Source organism: Arthrobotrys flagrans (genome assembly GCF_004000055.1).
Source record: "Arthrobotrys flagrans strain CBS H-5679 chromosome Unknown unitig_15, whole genome shotgun sequence".
In the NCBI taxonomy this organism is placed as follows: Eukaryota; Fungi; Ascomycota; class Orbiliomycetes; order Orbiliales; family Orbiliaceae; genus Arthrobotrys; species Arthrobotrys flagrans.
The window spans coordinates 4,503,886-4,520,335 of NW_027137545.1; the positions used below are offsets into that span (position 1 = coordinate 4,503,886).

At 46.9% G+C, this 16,450-nt stretch overlaps 4 protein-coding genes across 4 annotated transcripts; 3 read left to right on the forward strand and 1 right to left on the reverse strand.

The window, feature by feature from the left end:
* Window positions 1-960: 960 nt before the first annotated feature.
* Window positions 961-4,071, reverse strand: DFL_001235 (uncharacterized protein; the record flags this gene model as incomplete). Its single annotated transcript, XM_067629822.1, has 4 exons — window positions 961-1,665; window positions 1,722-1,802; window positions 1,860-3,487; window positions 3,579-4,071. 4 exons carry the CDS (start codon window positions 4,069-4,071, stop codon window positions 961-963), a joined length of 2,907 nt encoding a protein of 968 aa, XP_067495804.1.
* A 3,025-nt stretch (window positions 4,072-7,096) lies between these two features.
* Window positions 7,097-7,618, forward strand: DFL_001236 (uncharacterized protein; the record flags this gene model as incomplete). The annotated part of the gene is made up of 3 exons (XM_067629823.1): window positions 7,097-7,296; window positions 7,361-7,456; window positions 7,522-7,618. The coding sequence occupies 3 exons, from the start codon at window positions 7,097-7,099 to the stop codon at window positions 7,616-7,618; spliced, it is 393 nt and encodes a 130-aa protein (XP_067495805.1).
* Window positions 7,619-8,393: 775 nt separating this feature from the next.
* DFL_001237 (uncharacterized protein) lies at window positions 8,394-10,513 on the forward strand (the record flags this gene model as incomplete). Its single annotated transcript, XM_067629824.1, has 7 exons — window positions 8,394-8,461; window positions 8,888-8,953; window positions 9,139-9,350; window positions 9,417-9,489; window positions 9,566-9,873; window positions 9,950-10,272; window positions 10,388-10,513. The coding sequence occupies 7 exons, from the start codon at window positions 8,394-8,396 to the stop codon at window positions 10,511-10,513; spliced, it is 1,176 nt and encodes a 391-aa protein (XP_067495806.1).
* Window positions 10,514-14,523: 4,010 nt separating this feature from the next.
* DFL_001238 (uncharacterized protein) lies at window positions 14,524-16,193 on the forward strand (the record flags this gene model as incomplete). The annotated part of the gene is made up of 2 exons (XM_067629825.1): window positions 14,524-15,952; window positions 16,039-16,193. 2 exons carry the CDS (start codon window positions 14,524-14,526, stop codon window positions 16,191-16,193), a joined length of 1,584 nt encoding a protein of 527 aa, XP_067495807.1.
* Window positions 16,194-16,450: the final 257 nt, after the last annotated feature.

The following is a 16,450-nucleotide window of genomic DNA, read 5'->3' on the forward strand; positions in this document are numbered from 1 at the left end:
ACCCCCTTCCCCTGTCTTTTCGACTGCTTATCTACTGTTAAACAATACACTAGCTATTTTCCAATAAACCCCTCCACCAAACCACGAAGACAAATATATGTCACCAATATTAATATAAAATTTTTTAAAAAAGAATCAAAATTAGTGCCTGAAAGTCCAATAACAATAAAGGGCCTTCAATGGGACAAAGGTCCGAAACATCATCCTTTATTATCAATACCATGAGAAGAAACACACTTCCCATTTCTCTCGTAAGATTATACACACGGGTGGACCTTGTTAAGTAATTAAAGAGACGTAAAGTGGAGTTATTAGGAGAAAAAAAAAACCGGAAAAGTAAAGAAGGGTGGTGAAAAGGGTGGTAGAGTGAAGAAAGAAGGTAGCACTACCTCTTATGGCCTAGGGAGTAGTGGGGAAAATACACTGTCCATCTTCGACAAGTCTCAGGGAATGTAAGAGAGGGGATAAAATAGAAATATACACTAAGAAAAAGTAATAGTAATAAAAACTGCCGACACCTCTAGCAATGCCTGGGTTTTGCTGCATAAAAAAGGGGTATAACAGGCCCCTGAAAACCCGCCATGAACGGCGTTAAAGATAAAAGAGGCGCCTAAAAAAGTGGTGACAAGACTCCAGTTCATATGCTGCTTGTTAAAAAGGAGAAAAGGTTCGAATTAGAAACAGCCAAAAAAAAGTGACAGCGAAAAAAAAGGAAGAAACTGCTCCGTGAAACGCCGAATTGGTGCGGATGTCATATGGTATCTCTGCTGAAAAAAGACAAAATGTTTCAAGTAATACGCGGTGTAATAAAATGTTCTTGATATTCGTCGGATCAAGGGTGAGGAAGCGCTAGGTGGAAGAGGAGGCGTGGATAGTATTAGTACAGAGAACAACGGAGGCGTAAGACATTCCGAACACTTAAGCGCTCGGTACATCGTAGAATCGTAGGGTATGAGGTGACTATGCCGTGGTTTGGACGGCCGGATTAGGGGCAAGCCGTGGGGACGGCGACCTGCCCTTGGAAAGAGAACGTGCGCGTTTGGGCGGCCGTTCCGATTTGGCCCCTTCCTCGACGGTGGAGACCGGTTCCTCATCTTCGTCATCCCGCTTGCGTTTCGGGGAACCAGGGTCAAGGGCGGGAGTGGAGTTGGATGGGGAGGCAGGAGAGACGGGGGGTGGAGACCCCGGAGGCGGCGGAGGCGGCTGTGCGCTGCTGAGCACAATCGTCTCGTTAAAGCGGCTGCGCTTCGGCGAGCCAGCTGCGTTGGCGATGGCCCCGTCATCCTCACTGTCAGAACGCTTCCTCTTTGGCGATGGGGGCCCAGCGTTGGGGCTACGCTCGAAGGATGCGGCCTCATCGTCTTTGACGGCCGGTATCTCGTCGGGGTCAAATCTAGGGTATTCGGACGAAATGTCCCTGTCGACATCCAATTCAGTGGAGGTGTCCTTGTCGGCGGCATCTCCAGCTTCGCCCTCCGGCTTAGAGTCGCCCTTAGCGGCCTCTTTAGCCTTCTTGGCTGCGTAGTGTGCCTTCATCTTCTTCCACAGAGAGCGCATGTAGTCCTGGGTGAACTTTCGAATCTGCCTATATTTCTCACTACTAAGTTCGATAGGCGTCTTAAGCCCCATCTTCCTCATGTCCTTCTGAGCACACAGGCGTGTAATCTGGAATTTCATGTCAGCGACGGTTCACAGCGTCGAAGTGATACCAGGGAACCAACCTCCTCGTTCCGCTTTTTGATCTCTGTCTTCCCCATCTTCGGGAGGTATATGGCTGTCGTCTCTTTGACGATAGTATAATACTAAAATTCCATTAGTCGAGACACTCTCCCCCAAAAAGAACAAACCGGCTCACGTACCGCAAATTTGACACGCCTCTCATGATGGAGGAGTTTTCGGGCTCTCTCCTCCTCCGACTCAACGGGTTCTTCCGGAGTAGGCGGCTGTTGCTGCTGTTGCTGGGCAGCTGCTATTCTCATTAACCTCCGCTCTTCCGTCTCTCTAACAACCTCGTCCTCGATAGACTGGATGATACCGGTGACCCTGGGGTCCTTGTTCTGCACGATTGGTGGTCGAGATGATGGCGTCGGTGGGGTGTTCTTGCCCGGGTGGTCCCATTGGGTCGCATTGGTGATCGTGTTGTGATAATACGTCCTGCCGTTCGGGTTCTTGTACACTTTCCACTCAGGCGGGAGAGGTACATTCGGAAGTCGGGGCCCTTTCGGCGCATCCTTCGGGAAAGATCGTGGTTTCGGGATGAACTGGGGTTTGGAGTTTCTCGGCCCGGTGGGGATGTTGACAGGTTTCTCCTGCTCCGGTGGAGATCGAGATCGTGACCTGCTACGTCGGCGATTTCGTCGTTCAAACTCAGGGTTGGGCGAATCATTCGAATCCTTTTGCCGTCGTGGGATTCTATAACCCATCTCCAAAGCGCCCCATGACTCTGCCAATTCCGCCGCAAGTTCCTTAATCTTGGAGTGGGATGATGATTCCGCGAGTTCCTTGACCGTACCTTCGATCTTCGACGAGCTAATCTTGTTTTTCGTAATTCGTGGCCATTTGTGCATGACGCGCAAGATCGGAAGAACGATTTCCGTGACGGTCCTCCAGTCTCCGAGGAGCTTGTTGAAGATCTTGTAACCGTGCATTTCGAGCACCCTCGGTAAGACCTTCGGGTCTCGAGCAGCTTCGATGCGATCGAGTAACTTAACCACGATCCATTGCTTGCTCGCTTGCATGAGGGTACCCATGACCTTGGGCACGCCATCGTGGGATAGCTCCCTAGTCTTAGCCTTGTAGGTATAGTCGCCATCGTCATTCTTCTTCTTTTTCTGCGCCTTTCGAGAAGTAGCCGTGAGCCAGGCATCGTCGTCGTCAAGACCGAGTGCCTCGAGGTAGAGCGTCGGAAGCTTGGTGGATGCTTCCGTCTGTGTTTTCCCGCCGATGTACCCGATACAGTTCGGCTCTCCGCAGAAACACTTCTGGGGGTCCGCACCATACCGGTCGACGTTGTAGTCGAACGTCAATTCCTCGCCAGCCTCGATCTTGACCTTCGCAAAAATACCCATTCGGAGCTTCCCGCCAACAACCCATTTTTCGACCATGCAATTCGGGTTACACGAGTGGTTGCAGAACCTGGCCAAACACCCCCTCTTCGTCGCATCGATGTATTCGCCCACTTTGATGCTCATAAAGTAAAAATGTTTGATATCTTCCTTCCCGTACTGTTCCCGGCGCTTGCGAAATTGAGATTCACCGATTACTTCGCCAACGTATTCGTAGATGAAAGTCCCGGGTTCCATGGGTGTATTGGCCCGGAGGCCATATCCCTTCATTTCCGTTTGGATGACTGAGACGTCGGCATATTCTCTTTTCTGGAAACGCTGGTTCTGACATTGCCCGCCGCAGTTAGAGTCTCCGTCAACACATTCCACGAATGTCTCGGCGTTGATGCAGTTTTGCGAACAAGCATGGTTCACGCCATCATCTGGTAGAGAGAAACCACGGTCAGCACCACGAATAACACATCTAATCCGTCGCAACGGACGTAGGAAGCTTTGGTAACATTTCAAACTTACCATATTCAGGACGACAATCGCAGGACATCAAATCTTCTTCTTGTCCCGAGTCAGCTAGTGACTTTGGTTGGTAGGTGCAGTGTTCCATCAATTGGAATTTGGCCTGGGCCTCCTCCGTCTTATCGGGGAGGTCGTTGTATAGCACGATATGGCGTGCCTTCTTTGGCTTCCTACCACCACGTGTCTGCGGCTGGGGTGTGCTGGATGACTCGGATCGCTCCGTCTTTGCTCCTTCCGAGTTGTAGGGAACATCAGGTTTGGCGTCTCGAGGAGACGAAGGGTTAGTAGAAGGTGGGAGCTCCTGTGGAGATGGATTCGACAGAGGCGATGACGATTCCTCCATCTTGAAGCCGTTTGAGGTGCTCTCACCGTTGTCTTCTGTCTGTGTGGGTGGAGGAGGTGATTCTCCTTTCTTTAGAACGGTGTGAGGTTGGGAAGTGGTTATGGGGATGGATGCCGAGCCACTCGGCAGGACGACCTCCGTAGAGGTCATTGTGAAGGTAGGGGAGTATGTATGTGTATGAGGGAGGGCAAAGTGATGGGGGGAGAGAGAATCAGCCCGTTACGTGACGAGTCCACGATAGGGGGAGAGAGCAGTAACGGGAGGAATTAATCAGGGTAAGGATATCTCAGAGTGAGGTTAAGCAGAGGACACTATCAATGGGGGGTTGATTGAAGGGTGTCAATAGCAGCTGATGATTGTGGCGCGTTATATCCGACGGTGTCCGATGACGATGATGATTCTGATGTTGGTGGTGATGGTGATGGGAGGTAAGACTGAGAGGTGGTGTTTGGTTGTTTGTTTGGAGAAGATGGGAAGGCCGTGGGGGGAAGTCGTCGCTGAATTAATCTTTTTTTTTTTTGTGCGGTTTGTTTGGGCGTGATTGAGAAGCAGAGAGGCGAGGAAGAAGGAGAAGCAGATGTTAGGGGAGGTTGTTCACTGGACCAAATCCCCGAGAGAATCCATTCATTGCAACACGAACCCAAGGATTTAGAGCAAGATTTTAGCATCCACCTCTTCAGAAGCTCTCCGTCTAGCAGATGGGCCTATGGCGATAATAGACTGGAGGTTGGATACGATGGTAATGGACGTGTACGCCGGATCAGTTTCCGCGGGAAAAGAAGGGCAGGGAAAAGTTGGAAGAGAGAGTGCGTGAGACTTTTTTTTTTAGATCCCTCCCAAGTTAATAAGAATAACGACGATGCCCTCACCAAAATAATCAGAATCAGAATCGAAGGAGAAAAAGAGGCGAGGGAACCAAAAGATAAATTATAAAAGAATGAAGAGAGAGATAGATAGTAGTAGCGAATGCCACACAAGAAGAAAAATCCACACCAAGAGGGCGAAACCTCGAAATCAGTCCGACGAGTCTCTCCTTCTCTCTCTTGACAGACAGGTAGAAGGACAGACAGTGGAAGAATAAGAGAAGCTACAAAGAGCGACCAATTTCTCTACCAGCAATCGGCTATAAGCACACCCTGTTATTTTTTTATTTTTTTTGTTCTTGCCCTTGGTTTCGATTGATAACAGTACTTTATCTCCAGATAGAAGGCTTCTGAGGACGGATACCCCTCCGAGAACCGAGACCGAACGAGGCTTTTTTTTAGACGCGATTTCAAAATATTCAAAAGGTAGCGAGCGGGGAGAAGCAAGCAGCCGGCCTTTTGGAAGGTTCTTTTTGCTCGGAATGGATAAAAAAACAACTGCGCCGAAACTTTTGTTAGCCACCCGAACAAGCACAAGAAAGCAGAACAAACCTGTTCTTCCCCCCTAACAATCAAATCAATCAAAGTCAAATCAACTAACCTCAACAAAGCCGTTTCAACCAGAACGAAGCTCGAGTCCCTGATGATGGCGACGAGCTGGCCCTCCTCCTCCTCCTTTTGCTCTTTTCCAAGGGTGCTATGTGGAGGTTGACGATGTCAGCGTAGGGCCTGTGTATATGCGAGTATGATGTGGTGGGTGTGGTTGGTTTGGAGGGAAGAGCAAAAAAAATGAAAATGTCGAATGGGAAATCGAATCTCGCGCGGGCTTCGCTTCATCTTTGCCCACGATTATTGCCAAGCCCCCCAGCTGGCCGGTCCCTTGCCTGACCGCCAGTCTGCACAACACCTTGTCTCAATTCTGTTGGTTGATTACATGATGCTGATATCGATATCGCGATATATCGATATAGAGTATCGATACATGCATCGACGCCTGCCCGTCCACTTCTTAGGTCTCAAATCAAGTATGCACCTTGATAGTTCCCATCGACCAGTCTTCAAGTTTCCAAACAATAGAACCACCACCACGGTCGGAAATCTAAGATTTATAGAGAGAGAAAGAATATATTGAATAATCTGCAATATAGTACAATAGATCAACAGGATTCATCGAATTACTGTCAAATGGAGTGTCGGTTAGTCTTTCAGAGCGGGGTGCAGAGAGCATACGGATGGTCTCCTTCTCCTACTCCACTACCATAAGCTTGATATGGCATAGCAGCTATCCTCAGTCCGTGGCTATCGACAACAGCCATTCCTAGAGGCGACGGACCAGAGCACCTGGTCCGGTCGACAGACAGGTGCATGTATTCAGTACAGCAGAGTAGACGTATACGCGGACGTGACAGGCAGATAGTATCGCTATCGTATCAGCTTCCAGCGGGCATCTATCATTCGATTGTAGAGTATAAAGCCAGTTTGCCTGGAGCTTCCCGTATTGCGACGAAAGGCCTGTATGGCCTGCCTGCCCGCTTTCGTATCGGTCGGCGACAGAGTAGCAGCCAAAGCTAGGTAAGCACCTATGCTTTAGTGCCTAAGGACGGACAGTGCCAGCGATGTGCGTGGAGTACAGCCGTATTATAGTAGCAGCTCATCGCATCGGTAGCGACAAAGGCCGATGGATACGCATAAGTGTTCTCCCGCAGGCGTTAGTGTACTTGTTCACTATATGTATGGCCATGCGAAGCTCTGTGAGGTGATGGGACGTAGCAAAGTACTTCCGACCTCAGCACTCCGCTACCAGTAAGCAATTAACCTCCGAAAGATAAAGATCAAAAAATGATGATAAAAGATGCCTCGGGCCTGAGCATCTCCGTTGACGTGTGGATCCTTGACGCAGAAGAATTGAAAAACGAGGTGCACCTCCGAAAAAAGAACAGAGAAAAGAAGGCTAACGAGCAGCAGCTACGGTTGCCCTGCCAACAACCCAACACCATGCGCACGCATCAACCAGCTTCCTCGAGACTGAATCATCTACAAGGCATCTCCCTGCTTCCCTGTCTGTGTTGGTTTGGAAACCGTCTAACTTTTTTTTTCCCCCCGTCTCTTGTTGACATCGTCATTCTGATTCAAATCGAAATCCATTTATACCCTTCTTCCTCCATCTTCATCCCCATCCTCAGACCATCCTCCACATTCAATCAATCAACCTCGCCATATATCTCCATACCATACCATACCATACCATACCATACAACACCATAACATTTCAAACCATCAGTCTCACAAAGACGATAACCAAAAGAACCAAAATGTCTACACCACTTTCTGAAATCCCAGCCGACACAAACATGTCATCATCGATGGACCTCGACGAACCCTCCACAATAATCCCAAGCACGTCAGAAGCCTCTCCTCTGGCTGTCGTCGAACCTCTCCACCAACTTTCGGGAACACCAGCAGATAATCTTGAGGCCCAACGAAAGCTGCTCCAGCAGAAGCTAGCTGACCAGTATGTTGTCCACCTTGTAAACTGTATTTTTAAGAAAGGATTGCTAATTGAATGTATGGTGTAGTGCGGCCAATGCCGAAAAGTTCTCGTCACCAACAGATACCATGATGAGCCCTTGCTCGCAAAAGTTGGCTACTCAGAAGAAGAAGCAGTTTGGAAAGTACGTGCTTTTTACTCTCTAAACTCTCTCTACATGATACTAGATGCTAATGGATTTTATTACAGAACCAAACCAACGCTGCTCAAATCCGCATTCGTCCAGGTCGCTGGTCAGGAGAATAGAATTCCCAAGAAGCGAACCGACGACGACTCTCCATTCTAGTTCGGTCTCGGGACCGACTCTGGCTGACGTTTCTCCTACGCCAACAAAAACAACAACTACCACTTCTCATATGATAATTTAGCCTTCCAGGCGAAGGATTGTCTCTTCATCTGTTATCCTTTTATGCTTTCTTCTTTTCTCAGGACTCTAGGGAAGGGGGAATGGGAGCATCAACCGGCTGGGTTTATTTCTTATTAATTCTTTTATTCTGTTTTGTACGGCTTTGTCTTTTGTCTTTTTTGGGAGTCAACCGGAAAATGAAAAATTGATACGATAGGGAAATGATAACTTGAATTTTTTATCCAAAATGTTTCCTTTTTTTACGGACGGTCCTACGTTTTTCATCGTTGGTTCGAATGTTTCTTTCCTGGCCCTCATGTTATGTTATTTTAGATACCCGTTTAATCGATCATGACCTTGGATCCCTTTCTATCCTATTTTATCTATCCGGTTTGGTAGAGGTCAGTTATAGTAAGTTGTCTCGTGCCATGTCTCTTGGATTTGGTAGCGGTAACGGTTGTATTACGAAATATCGACCACCGTCCGCCCATTCATATGGACCAGCCAGAACCCAGCCTAATCCTCTTCCCGGGTTCCGTCCGATCGTTGTATCCGCCAATTACAAGGACTCTTTAACTTCCACGACAAACACCGCAACAACACCTGATATATATTTAGCCGCAGCTTCGAGCTCCCTCAAGGGCTAGATGCCTATGAGAAAGTAAAGTTTAGGTTAACAGGCGCACGAGGCGATATGGAGATAGTAAGGAAGTAAATGCCCGACATCGCTGCGACCCGGCAATCGACGGCTAAGACCCTGTCCGAATCTTTCCCAAGTAAAAGGTGTGTAAAAGAAAAATTTCTAGGCAAACATTCCCCGTCGGGTGGCTAGCCATACCTATACTTAGCGTTAGGTAATACAAGACCCCGCCATGGTCATGGTGGAGTGGTTTTTTTTTTTAAGACTAGTGCGCCATTGGTCGAGTATGCATCGGGGCCATCGAGGTAAAAAAAAAAAATATTATAGTGAGGCAGCTACATGGGGGGCGGGTAGATGCGACGTTCGAGAAAAAAAATTAGTAGATAACGGTAGTGAGTAGAGGGGAGTATAAATCCTTCACTTGTCTCCATATTTATTAGATTGCGGAACCGGATCTACTGCTGAGTCACCGTGCTTGTTCCATTCCCCGGATTTTATATCTCTGGTTTTGATAGTCGGTTGATATTTGATATTGATATTGATAGAGGGGCAACTTGACTATCTCGAAGTATAAAAACATCCATCCTCTCCAATTCAACTTCACGACCACCCCACGAACATCACACTAACCTCCCGTAAGACCCCCCATCTCCTACCCCCCCTTCCTCTTTCCCTCCAATTGGCATCTCCATCTGCATATTCCTCTTATGTTGCTGCTGCTGCATCCACCGGTGGCGTGATCGATTCCATCCCAATCTCTGCTCCCTTCCATTCGTCCTCAAAAACTCTGCAACGTCCCCAGCTAACAACCTCCTCGAAGGGAGAAAAATACTCCTATTCTTCCTCCAACTCATCAACCTAACCAACTACCTCCCCTTCATCAACTTCACCTCTTCATCGAACTAACGATCATCACAATGGCCACCGAACTCCCAGTTGAGGCCCACGTCTCCCTCAACGGCGCCAATGGTTCGGCCGCCAAAGATGCAACCTCCTTCGCCAACAAGGATGCTTTGGCTCGCATGCTTAAAGGTAAGGCACCTCTCTCCCCGCCTGCCACCTCCACCTACCGCTGTGGAATAACTAACAGTCCCCCAGGCGGCGTCATCATGGATGTCACGACCGAAGAGCAAGCTCGCATTGCCGAAGAAGCTGGTGCCTCAGCCGTCATGTACGTCCCCATCTTCCTTTCCAAGATAAACCCTCCCACAACGAACAACACCAATCTAACAACCTACCGCACGCAGGGCCTTGGAACGTATCCCAGCCGACATTCGTATCGAAGGCGGCGTCTCCCGTATGTCTGATCCGGGTATGATCAAGCGCATCAAAGCAGCCGTCACAATCCCCGTCATGGCCAAGGCTCGTATTGGTCATTTCGTCGAATGTCAAATCCTTGATGCGATTGGCATTGACTTCATCGACGAGTCCGAGGTCTTGACCCCAGCAGACAATGTTCACCATGTCACCAAGCATGGCTTCAAGGCTCCCTTTGTCTGTGGGTGCAGGAACTTGGGCGAGGCTTTGAGAAGGATTAGCGAGGGTGCTGCCATGAGTATGTTCCAATTCCTCTTCTAACCAGTGGAGATAGAACCAGAAGATGAAGGGTGGCATACTAACGGAAAGAACAGTCCGTACCAAGGGTGAAGCCGGAACCGGCGACGTCGTCGAAGCGGTCAAGCACATGAGAACCCTCAACGCCGAGATCAAGAAGGCCCAGAACCTCTCGGACGAAGAGCTGTACGTCATGGCCAAGGATATCGGAGCTCCCTACGACCTCCTCAAGAAGACCGCTCAGCTCGGTCGTCTCCCAGTCGTCAACTTCGCGGCTGGAGGTGTCGCTACCCCCGCCGACGCTGCTCTGATGATGCAGCTAGGCTGCGACGGTGTTTTCGTTGGAAGCGGAATCTTCAGAAGTGGAGACCCTGCTAAGAGGGCTAAGGCTATTGTTCAGGTAAGATGATTTGGAAAAGAATGTTTACAAGTTTCTAGTTCCTTCGTTCTTTGTTTTATAGATGGACGGGGGGAAAGTATACGGAGCGTTAACTGACTGAGCGAGCGTGTGATAGGCCGTTACGCATTACAACAATCCCCAGGTTCTGGCTGAAGTCTCGGAAGGTCTTGGAGAAGCTATGGTTGGTGTCTCTGTCTCTTCTCTCCCGGAGTCCCAGAAGCTTCAAGGCCGTGGGTGGTAAGGAAGTGACCATTTTTTCAACAAAAAATATAAAAAAAAACTCGAATAATGATAAAGAATGAATGGAAGGCAAGAGATCCGTCTAGGTGGAAGGAAATGAATAGAGGTTCTGTGGCTTTCTAGGCATGTCGGGCGCTTTTTCATTTTGTTTCTGGAATGGATATAGGTTTTCTACACTGGACTACTAGTTTCTGTGCTTTGCGGTCTCGGTTCTATGGTATTTTAATAATACGATTTACATTCAACATTCAACATCTTTCTTCCTCCTCTTCTTCACCGTGGTTTCTCCCTCCTCCACTCAACTTATATACTATACCCCCCGAGCCAAACTAACCAGACGAACTATACAGACCTCAATAACGATGATTCCACAGGATAATATACTACTGACGGCTTATACCATTCAAGAGAGTATCCTCATGAGCTCAAAACATGGTGATCATCTCAACAGTATATATATTAAAATCCCGCTCTATCACCGTAGACCTACCATACTCTATTTGGCTCGCAATTATGTCTATATAACGAGGAGAGGGGGCGGGCGGACACCTGTTTATGAAATTTCTCGCTCGAGCGCCTTCACGCGAATGTATATATAAGGAAGAGGATATCACTATGAAAGCCAACCCCGTAAATACGGATTCACCACAGGAGATCGACTCTGGATTATGGCATATTCTTTATATACTATTTTCAATAAATTAGCGGTTCAGGGTATAACTAATCTTGAACGCCAGATCCATGTCGGTGCTCTTTTCCAATTTATGACGATCCCTGAGCACTAGGGTAACCGTTAACCCAGACGGGGATATTGCGAACGACTGCGGTGGGGTTGCCTCTGGTATTAATATATTCAGGGCCTGGGCTCCAAAAGATGGATACTACACCTCATAATATAATATACAACGGTACATGTGGAAACTGCACGTTGAATCCAGGACCTTACTCGAGCTAGATGCTGGGTACCGAGTACGCAATATGAATAAATAATTTATAAAAGGGCAAAGATAGGGCCGATAAAACCACGAGATTTTGCTGAAGTTATGGATCGACCACCGCGTCCTTCTGTCGTGTTTTCTTTCTAGGCGTCCTATACTATAGAATAATCCTAACGTCGTGCACCCTGCTCATGTTCTCTTCCAATATTCACGATAGATATGCGTAAATATTAAGGATATAGATCCTTTGCCTGCCTGATACGCATTGTATGATGCACAGACATCAAAGCAATCCTTACGTATACATAGCACAGACTACCAACCATGTAAAACAATACAGGTGCAGCCATAATGACTGTGCTTAAAAGAGTTAATACATCAGCTGCATGACACATTATATCCATGTTTTCGACGGGATCGATACTGCGATATTTGGTGTCTACGTATGATTATATCAAACCTTTTCTACACACAATATACCATGATCAATCGAGAAGAACTCGGCCCATGTATGCTATTAAATACCGACGTCGGAACTATGTCCAGACTTGTGAGCGCGGGAACGCCCGTTTCATGTGGCTGGAATCCCTTGTCTTCAATCGATGAACGAAATTCATCGATGATCAATATATATATATATATCAAACTCAAGAAATGTCAAACAACTATATAGGCTACCGAGGAAGTGGGTGTCGACGACCTGGTACGGATCAAATAGATATTCATATTGATATGCAATGAAACATCGAGTTTTTATTTTGCTTCTCTCTTACTCGCGCGATGGTAGTTCGGCAGATATGCATCGGGTAACGCAATGGATATGTACTAATACTGCCCTGGGAGATGTTCACGATAGATACATCGTCCTAGCCATGACTTTTATGCTTAATGAAAATATATAAACCATGCCACGTCACTACCATGTCTTTTCGGTTATGCGTATTATATTAAAATACAGCACCCCTAGTCTACCAGTCGCAGTTTGAAGCCGGGACAAAGGAGCGGCGGAATTGGACTCGTACCTAGGGCGGAAAAAGAATGGTGAAAAGGAACTTGCGAAAATGAAAAGAAAGAAAGGAAAGGTTAGTATTTTACAATAGGGGCTCGGTTATCTGTTTTCTAGATTCTTAAGATTGGTGAGCGGGGAAACCATGAAGAGGAGGATTGGCAAAGCTAATTGACGCTGATCAACGAATGTTTTATATCAATATATATAGCATGGGCCGTTACGACAAAATGGCCAATGGGATACAGCAGAAATATCATATATGAACACTCGGTCCTTTTATTCGACGATACAACAAATATGAAATGACATGTCGACAGAGTTCAAAAGGCATGGAATTTCGGGTAATAGTATCTGTCTCGTAAGCCAGACTGCTTCGCATGCTAGTCTAGTTTCATGGCCGTCCATATACATCCGCTGTTTTCGTAACATCAAGAATACCCCTGATTGATGATCACGAAATCCTATTTAGAGCGAAGTGTTTCTTTGCCGATACATTATATATCCTCCACTATATGGCGCGGGCAAGCCGTGGGCCTTCCATATGGATATTCACTGTGGGACAGTTGGAATCGTCAAATGGAGAAGGACTCCATGTTTCGCTTTGAATACTTTACGTTGATATACTTATTCCCACTCTCGTAAATCCATACTAGCGCCTTACCTCAGTCACTTCGTCACTACGCTTGTGACTAGCGGAAGGGGTTTTATTCATGAACTACCTTACCTATATTTATATATATTGACACTCTCGTTCGCTCTCCCGGATAGACCGGGATATAATCTTCATATCATATAATATAGCTAGTACCTTCGCAATTATTAACGGCACGGATACCTTACACCTGCCATGAATTCACCGTCCCAGATATGGGAACTCACGCGATTCCACTATATGGGACAAGACGCTCCGTACGAGGATACAATTGTTAGAATTATAAGCCAAGACATTGGACTCCTAGGAAATGTGGGAAAGAATCGAGGTGGCGGAAATCCGAACAGAAGATATTGATGAATACTAAGTGGCGGTCTTGGTTTATACGAGACTACTATCTACCCAAATGTTCAGAAGGATCCTAAGATGTCGATATACAAACCTAAAACGGTCACACGCAATGGGACTACATCAGATGGCATCGATGATTCCATATAGTCACAACTTGACTGCGGAGGTTTGAAGGCGGAGGGAGAAATCTGCCATGTACACTTGATCACCCTCTGCAAGGCTTAACAGCATCTCACGAACATGGCTGTGAAATTATGGTATTCTCAAGGACCCTATGCGGTCTGGTGGTCGTGGGGTTTCTTTAATCATATCACGCAGGACAGGAATAAATAGGAGGGACTAGAGTCTCAAAATTGGGGGAGCGGGAGATGGGATCTTTAGCATAAAGCAGACCTATTTTTATTTATTTATTTATTTTTCCTTTTTGTTTTGTGCTGCACGGGGGCATACATCGTACGCTTCCACGACAATTTCACCCTCAGCCCGCAACGCAAGATGTCCGCTGTTATATGTGGTATTTATTCTATCCACGTGAACTTTTTCATTTTCAAAAATCTGTCCATTCTGCAGCCTGGCTCACTGAATATAGAGATTTGCTTCGCCATTCTAAAATCAAGTCGTTTGGTAAAATATTGATCTCACAATCACGATGAATAAATTTGGTGTAGATCGCAACATCAAATTGTAGGCGATCCTTTGCCTTCTTTGTGTTAGTGGCACAACAATCCGCAGATCTTTTCTTTTCTCAAAGCCGACCTTTCTCAACGCCATAAATATAAAAATACAACAGAGCTTATATTCTTACCATTAAAATTTTCCCCCTCCGTTCTAGACCGTACCCTTTATCCTACCGACAAGCTAAAGAATCTCTCGAACCGTTGGCTTCAACGAAGACGCGGATTTCGCACGATATAGAACCTTGGACTTTCAAGTTCTTGCTACCTTGCAAGAGCTCGGAGACTCAAACAGGCTCGACCACTATATATATTTGCCTGGGTGGTACCTATCTATACCTAAAGCTCAAGCTACTGTGGAACCAAAATTCAGGAAATGCGACAAATATGTCATTCTTTCGAAGACCTACCGAAGACTCTTCTTCGGAATATGAAAGCGACGACGAAAATACAACAAACTTGAAATATAGTGATGAAGACTCAGAGAATGACTCTTTAAAGGATGGTTCAACTTCTGAAGAAGAGTCGGATTTAAAGCCCACCCAGGGCATAGCCGAAGAAATTACAGATGATTTATTCCACCTTTCTATAAATTCCATCTCGAATACAATTCGCAAATCGACACGCCTCTCGATCTCAAACCGTCTACACTCTATAAACTCAGACTCTCTCTTTGTTCAATCCGTCGCCTCAACGCTAAGTCTTCCCATAATCGCGAACGAACGATGTGGAAGCTGGTATGTTCCACCGCCTCAGAAGGCAGGGTCCTGCTACTTCAAATCTACAGACGGTCATTTCGGGTGCTGGAGTTTTAGTCTACGAAGATTAAATCTCGGGATCCTCGAGCTTATTGGCCAAAGCGGAGGTTGTATAATCGTTGACAGCACAAGGAGAGGGAAATCTATACCCGATGCCCTGAGTAAAACGGTTCCAATATGGTGTGCAGTTATGAATTCTGTACTTTTCCCTGGTAGCCCCGAGGGAGGCGCAAAGGTTGAGCTGCCGGATAACGTTGTTTCGGCATCAGAAAAGGCACAGATCTCAAAATTGATTGATGGGTTTGCGAATCAACTGCGGAAGCTACAGCTCGACACACAGAAACTTGCAGCGCAGCTACGAAAACCTACGAAACCTGTTTGGATAACTCGGGAAACCGATATTGCGGATGTAGAATATATCGGGGAAGAGTTCAACCCTGTGTATCTACTCTCAGCATCTAGATATCTCAGGGAAGAGCTACAACCAAGAGATTCGGGGGCGCTCGGGCAGAACTTTGTATACATACAAGGCGCCGGGGATGATCACGAGGGGTGGGCAAGAGGTTTGCTGCCGGTTACCTACTGGGAAAATCGAGAAAGGTTGCTCAAAGTCCCAGAAGCAGAATTACCGGAGCTTATCGATGAAATTATCGAGTCCGGGAAAAACCACATCAATGGCACAGCCGACGACCTCACAGGGCTATCTATCCTCAGCAAAGTTCACAAGAAACTAGCGATATGCGATCTTGTAACATACGAAGCTTTGAACAAAGCTCAAACACCCGTCGCAGGAGCTATAGTTTGTTACCAATCCGGTGTGATTCTGGAAGGGGGTGTAGAAGCCAACGAAAGTTGGTGCCCTGAATATCGAACATATATTCCTCCAAATAAGGTAGGAAGCAAGCAGCTTCGAACCAAGTTGGGAGGGATAGTAGAATGGGCGGGAAAACTTCTTGCGTCGGATTCATCACGACCGCTTATCATCGTGTGCCAAACAGGGAACAACGTGTCGGTTGGTATCACGCTTGCATTGATATGTCAGCTATTTGATGATCATGGTATGTTGCGCAAGATCCCTATTTCTGCTACACCTCCTTTCGGTATTCTGGAAGTTACAGCTAATAATTCCTATCTCTTTATCAAGGTCGTCTCACGTCCACAGCCACGACCCCGAATCAGCAGGTAGACAAAGGCATGATTCGTCAACGCTTTAGTTGGATTATATCTGATCGGACACAAGCGAACCCGTCCAGAGCGACCCTTCAAGCGGTCAATCTATTCCTGATGGGATGGGCATAGCTTCCGAGGATTGGAGAACTAGCTGAGATGTCCGTTACGATGTGTGTATCATGTACAAAGAATGCAACGTCATGAGTCCGAATTCTGGCAAAAGGCTCGAGTGGCTTGCTATGTACGGGATCTTTAGTTGTCTTGCAAGTATGTAGCAATGAGAGAATTGCTGCTATCTATGGAAGATATCTCAAACACAAGATGTTTGAAACGAACCTGAGTCGAGGAGCAGAACGGGTCTTAAAAGTGTCAGCATTACAAAGAGA